Source organism: Sinocyclocheilus rhinocerous, unplaced genomic scaffold (assembly GCF_001515625.1).
Source record: "Sinocyclocheilus rhinocerous isolate Xijiao unplaced genomic scaffold, SAMN03320098_v1.1 scaffold1595, whole genome shotgun sequence".
Taxonomy (NCBI): Eukaryota; Metazoa; Chordata; class Actinopteri; order Cypriniformes; family Cyprinidae; genus Sinocyclocheilus; species Sinocyclocheilus rhinocerous.
Window position 1 is genome coordinate 149910 of NW_015655715.1, and position 6070 is coordinate 155979.

General features: G+C 41.1%; 1 protein-coding gene across 1 annotated transcript; it reads left to right on the forward strand.

The window, feature by feature from the left end:
• Positions 1 to 251: 251 nt before the first annotated feature.
• LOC107718871 (cell division control protein 6 homolog) lies at positions 252 to 5459 on the forward strand. The gene is made up of 12 exons (XM_016526108.1): positions 252 to 385; positions 977 to 1243; positions 1340 to 1609; positions 1740 to 1939; positions 2955 to 3109; positions 3274 to 3380; positions 3502 to 3641; positions 3732 to 3832; positions 3916 to 3986; positions 4128 to 4300; positions 4437 to 4577; positions 4981 to 5459. The coding sequence occupies exons 2-12, from the start codon at positions 1003 to 1005 to the stop codon at positions 5068 to 5070; spliced, it is 1689 nt and encodes a 562-aa protein (XP_016381594.1). The 5' UTR covers positions 252 to 385; positions 977 to 1002; the 3' UTR covers positions 5071 to 5459.
• The last annotated feature ends 611 nt before the right edge of the window (positions 5460 to 6070 follow it).

Consider the following 6070-nt stretch of genomic DNA (forward strand, 5'->3'; position numbering starts at 1 on the left):
CTGGTCTACACCTGGAAGATTCAAATACATTTGTCAAAAGTGGATATTGATGGTAGAATACATCAAAACTGCAGTTAAAAACTTTCTTAATAATTCCCGGGAAATTCTTTCCGCCAAAATACCAACAAAGAAATACCCGCCTTTACAGTCAAGTCAATGGGGGAAGGGACTAAGAATCCTATTGGTTCCTTAAAACTCCGACAGCCAATGAAATGCGTTGTCATGTGAGTCACGTCACACGCCAGCGCGTCAGCTGTTCAGAGAAGGAGGTCACAACAGCACATTTGGCGCTAGTTTGACGGCGGGCGAGTGAGTGTGGTGAGGAGCTTATTCTGAGAGACCTAGAAGTTTGTGATAATCGTAGCGATTGTCAACACAAATTCAGGTAAGACATTAAATATATTCATTCTATAGTTCTTAAAAGATTGTTGTGCAGTAGTTTTAAAATAAGATTACTTTTATTCGGTGTTGTTATGCGCGTGAACAAACAGCTTGGCGCCAAATGACCCACAGCAGGAACTGCTCACTTAAAATGTACAGTATTTGTTGAACATGTACAAATGTTTCTGCAACAAATAAAAACATTTATTTGTTAATGCACTTATTTTTGTATCGTGGTAGTGAAATAGATCCGACGGGAAGCATTAACAACATAAGTAACTTAACCACAAAGTGCCTGTAGGTTCAAACCACCAAATGGAAAGGAATACATTGCTTGTGATCTTTGATCTGTGTGATTCTGCACAAAATGGGTTAAGTTTTTGTTGTCTGACTTGATACAACTACAACCAACCCCCAACGAGTTTTAGGTTAGAATGGCTTTGTTAATGACTCGCACCTCAAGAGTCTTCAGAAAATACTACACTTACTTGCTAAATTCTTGATGGGTTTTCTCGGTTTCCTCCAAGCTATTGTGCATTAGAGGTTATTGATGTTTGATTTACTGTAAACTAAGTCACTGTGCTTTTTCTTTCAGATCTGCTTCCTGGTGTAAAACTTAAAATGCCCAGCACTCGCTCACAGAATCAGCCCACCCTTCAGTTCCCCCGAAGGAAGTCTTCCAGATTGGGTTCTCGACCTAAAAACTCCTCTGAGAATGCAGTGGACGTCCAGGCCAACCCTCTGTCCCCTAGAAAGTCAAATGTGGGAGATTCGCTTGATGTCTGTCTGTCTCCCAGGAACTCAGTGTTGAAAAACACCTCTTTGTCTGAGAGGCTGCCCTTGAGCCCCCGCAAACGTACAGGTGTGTAAATCATCACCTTTAAACAACCTTTGTGATTGTTCTTACAGTAATGTGGCATGGCTTGAATCTTTTATTTATGAAGCTTTTGGTTTTCAGGTGACGAGAATGGCTGTAACCTCCCGGCCTCTATGCTTGGCTCTCCTCCTAAGCAGCGCTGTGCTCCTCTGTGCTCCCCTCGCAAACTGTCCTTTAATGAGAACACACCGGTCTTCTCCTCACCTCCGCGTCCCACACCGTCGTCACCGAAAATTCCCCTGTCTCCTATTTCGCGTCCATCTCCAAAACGGCTGCAAGAGACCCCCTGCACAAACCCGATCTCCCGAACAGAGGGAAAGCTCCCTGTTACTCGACTCTTTCCTGTAAAAAGTATGTTTTAAGTGTTTATTAGCTAATTTGCTTAAATATATTAAAATCGGTGTTGATTCTTGTCACATATTGCCCAATTTCTGATATTTGATAAGTAATCTGTATCTCTGTTGTGGGCTTTTTCCTGCAGAATCGGGTTATCAGAGTGTAAAGCAGGCTCTTCACACTGCAGTACCCGAACGTCTTCTCTCTCGTGAGGCAGAGAGAGCTGCCATTGTCTCCTTCCTGGAGAACCATGTGGTGGCGGAAAAACCCTCCAGCCTCTATATCTCTGGTGCTCCTGGCACAGGCAAGACCGCCTGTCTGAACTGTGTCCTCCAGGAACAAAAGGTGAGCTCAAGAGAAAATATGGTGGTTTGTAACTCTAAAATCACTTTAGAATACACTACTGATTAAAAGTTTGGGGTCAGTAAGACAAGCAAGATGCATTAAACTGATCAAAAGTTATTTTTTAATTACATGCAGTTCTTGTGAAATTTCTAATTTAAAATTTATACCACAAAAATATTAAATATTAACTGTTTTCAACATTGATAATAAGAACGTTTCTTGAGCAGCAAATCAGTTTATTATTATAGCATATTATTGTTGTTTTAAAATTGTAATCATTTCACAATATGAAATATTTTACTGTATGTCTTATTAAAAAAAGAAGCTTTGGTTAGGGTTGTGACGGTGAGGAAATTTTCCCACCGGTTAATCGACGTGTGACAACACCGGTATCACCGCGGGGGCTGCTTCTGTAAAGATACACGCATATGTCTCCTTTGAATAAATATAGCCAAAATCCCACCAAAATCCATTGCCATGACTTATCGCGAGAGGCAAAAGGTTACGTTTAAGTCTCATTACATTGGTTAATGGAAACGCCGTCATTTCGCAATACTTTTTTATCGACATTTATAAAATATCGCCAAAGTTTTGCGCAAATCTGTAATGGAAACGCGCCTGTGATGCGACTGTCGTTCAACTGCATTGAGCAGCCGCGTTCAGTTTTTAATTGTAGTGTCTGTTCTTTTACTGAACTAAATTATTTTTATTTCTATAAAAAATCTAAACGACGGTGGGGGTCGGTGACGCGGTGGGCAAGTGACGTAACCGGTGTTGCGGCTTAACACCGGTATCACCGTCAACACCATCTATCGCGGCAAGCCTAGCTTTGGTCAGCATAGGAGACTTCTTATAAAAAAGGAATCTTCCCAACCCTAAAAATTTGAATGGTAAGGCACATCAGCCTTTACTTTTAAAAATCTGTGATGTGTAAGATTGTAACATGAACTTAAAATGAAATTACACATAAAAACCATGGTGCTTATGGTCAGCTGTCTTCTCCACTTGTTTCAAGGCTCTGTTGAAAGGGGTTCAGACTGTGCTCATCAACTGTATGAACCTGCGAAGCTCGCATGCCATCTTTCCATTGCTGGGAGAGAGACTGGGGGTTCCAAAGGGGAACAGCGAGGCTCGGCTGGAGAAACTTCTGACCAGCTCTGGGCCCACGGTGTAAGTCAGCTTGCATGCAGGCAGGACTCCTCTTGTGCTAATTTACATGAACCATTTCAGGTTTTTACCTCAGTATGTACTGTGACTGAGATCAGCTTTTGTAGTCTGATTCAAACAGGCCCTATTCCTTTGAGTAATTCTTGTGGTGTTTTTGTGTGCAACAGCCTGTTGGTTCTCGATGAGATGGACCAGTTGGACAGCAAGTCTCAGGAGGTTCTCTACACGATCTTTGAGTGGCCTTACCTGCCCAACTCTCGTGTTTGTCTCATTGGTAAGATTGTCATGCGTTTATCTTCCCAAATTTTAATATGTGACTTAATTTCTACTAACAACCTTGAATGCAGAGCGGATTGTTTTGAATGTCTGCTTACTGGTGAACTTTGACCCCTTAGGTATTGCTAATGCATTGGACCTGACGGACCGTATTCTGCCCAGACTGCAGGCCAAACCACATTGCCGACCCAAACTGCTCAACTTCCCTCCCTACAGTCGTGAGGAGCTCAATGCCATCGTCCAAGACCGGCTCACACAAGTATGCCTACTTGCATATTTCCTGTTATTCGTACTTCTCCAAACTCACATTCTGAGGTAATAATACATTGGTGTGTTCGTGTGTGTTCAGGTATCAGGTGAAGGTGTTCTGGACGCAGCGGCAGTTCAGTTCTGTGCAAGAAAAGTTTCAGCTGTGTCAGGAGATGCCCGCAAAGCACTTGACATATGCAGGTAAGAGAACCCATTTTAAACTGCTAAAACAAGAGTGTGACTTAGTTTTGAGAGGTTCTCACACATTTGTGTCTATGCATCAGGAGGGCCGTGGAGATTGTGGAAGCAGCTGACAGGTCTAAAATGGCATCCGAACCTGCAGCCAGCCCTAAAGGTAAGAATTACTGTACTATATTTTCCAGAAAATAAGTTGTACTGGGACAAGATTGCATCGGTGTATAAGTCATTATGTTATCACCAGGGTAGATTGTCTATAGAGAAAAAGAAATGAGGGATTTGTCTCTACTTGTTGCAGTGTCACGGGTGAGCGTTCCTCAGGTGGCACGGGTTTTGACTGAGGTGTATGGTGACCGCATGGCATCCGGCAGCGGGGATGGCGAGAGCTTCCCTTTGCAGCAGAAGCTTCTGGTCTGCTGTCTGCTTCTAATCGTCCGTAATGGCAAGAGCAAAGAGGTGCAGTTGGGCAAGGTGAGCCAAACTTTGATTGTCTCTATATTTTAACCGGAAAATTGTTTCCAGACCCTGTCATTTCAGTGTTCAGAATACATTGAGGAAGACGTGAGAAGTCATTCTGGGGCTGATAACCTTATTTGTGTTTCTCCAGCTGTGTGAGGTGTACAGTAAGCTGTGTAAGCAGAGGCAGGTGGGAGGTGTCGGACAGACCGAGTGTCTGTCTCTCTGCAGTCTGCTGGAGAGCAGAGGAATCTTCACACTCAAAAAGGCCAAGGAGGCGCGATTAACTAAAGTAAAAGCAGTTTTCAATCATGAATAGTATGGCCTTTGGATCATATTGATTTAAGCCCAATTATACTTCGGCTGTCCACGTTCCGTGAGGGTCTGTGCACTGTCCACGTAACGCAATTTCTGCAGACGTCAGCGTACAGCCCAATTTTCGTTTCTGCATGGACAGTCCACGTACAACAGCACAGGCACGAGATGAATGTTGAGACAGAATGAGTCCACTAGGTGGTACTGTGCATGTGTCAAACACATCCATCTGCGCTCCAGTATATTTTTGAAAGCTGTGCATGAGACATCGGAATGTGGAAAAAGTATTCCTGGGCTTTAAGATTTTCAGTGAATCAGTATCTTAATTCATTACAACTTAATGAGGCATCTAAATTTCAATATTGTTTTCTCTTTTCTAGATCTCCCTGAAGATTGAAGAGCGAGATGTGGAGAATGCTTTGAAGGATCGAACTCTCCTTGGTAGCATATTAGCGGCTGGTCTGCCATAAATTCCATGAGATTTTAACTTTTTTTTTTTTATTATTAATTTTACTTTTTTCCTCATTTGTCTGTTTTATATTGCTTAGATGTGAAAGTCTTGTTTAAAATGAAATGTGCTATTTCATAGTGATTTGATCCAAAAGGGTTGATTTCTCCATTATGTTTGTGTCAAACATTTGCCTGCCTTTTAAGTGTATGGTTGTTTTTTTTATTTATATATATATATATATATATGTATATATATATGTATATATGTGTATATATGTATTCTTATATTGGCATAAACTCTTCCTATTCAAAACGGAAGACATCTATTGCCTTCTATTTTATTTTGTACATCAGCTTTGTAATGGTTTTGGGGGGATGTACAGTTTTAATAAACCAGAATGTACACAAGTTTGATCCCGAGTTGTTTAATTATCTCTAAAATAATTTTTTAAATGACACTTTAAAACACGCCAGTCATAAACAACAAGCCCCCTCCCTGTAGAAGTTCTGTATGTAAATGTTAAGGTTTGCCCACCTTTGCATGTTGATGTAGTTTGTGTATATTAAACTTATTTTTTATATTCCACTTGTTAAAAATTAATATTTCACTTGTCTGTTGACCAACAGTATGTTGGCTTCATAGCTTTATGGAAGACTGGATACAAACAAAAAGCTTAAAGCCAAAAATGGAGGCCATCCTAAATTTAGATGGGTTTGCTGCTTCTTTGGAATAGCTTTGGAGAAATGTAGCATTACATCACTTGCTCACCAATGGATCTTCTGTAGTGAATGGGTGCCGTAAGAATGAGAGTCCAAAAAGTTGATAAAAACAAGTAATCCACACGACTCCAGTCCATCAGTTAACTCCTTGTGAAGTGAAAAGCTGTGTTTGTAGTAAACAAATCCTTCATTAAGATGCTTTTACCTTTAAACCGTTATTTCTGGCCAAAATGCAAGTCAATAATCCATCTATCAACATATTTAAGAACTGGTTTGGACTGGTTTCACTTGTAAACATCA

Excerpts from the sequence above, each read along its gene's own strand:
- LOC107718871 (XM_016526108.1), top strand. The coding sequence starts at position 1,003 with ATGCCCAGCACTCGCTCACAGAATCAGCCCACCCTTCAGTTCCCCCGA. Across the intron at positions 3,833-3,915 it reads AAAGCACTTGACATATGCAG|GAGGGCCGTGGAGATTGTGG; the intron begins GTAAGAGAACCC and ends TCTATGCATCAG. Across the intron at positions 4,301-4,436 it reads AAGAGGTGCAGTTGGGCAAG|CTGTGTGAGGTGTACAGTAA; the intron begins GTGAGCCAAACT and ends GTGTTTCTCCAG.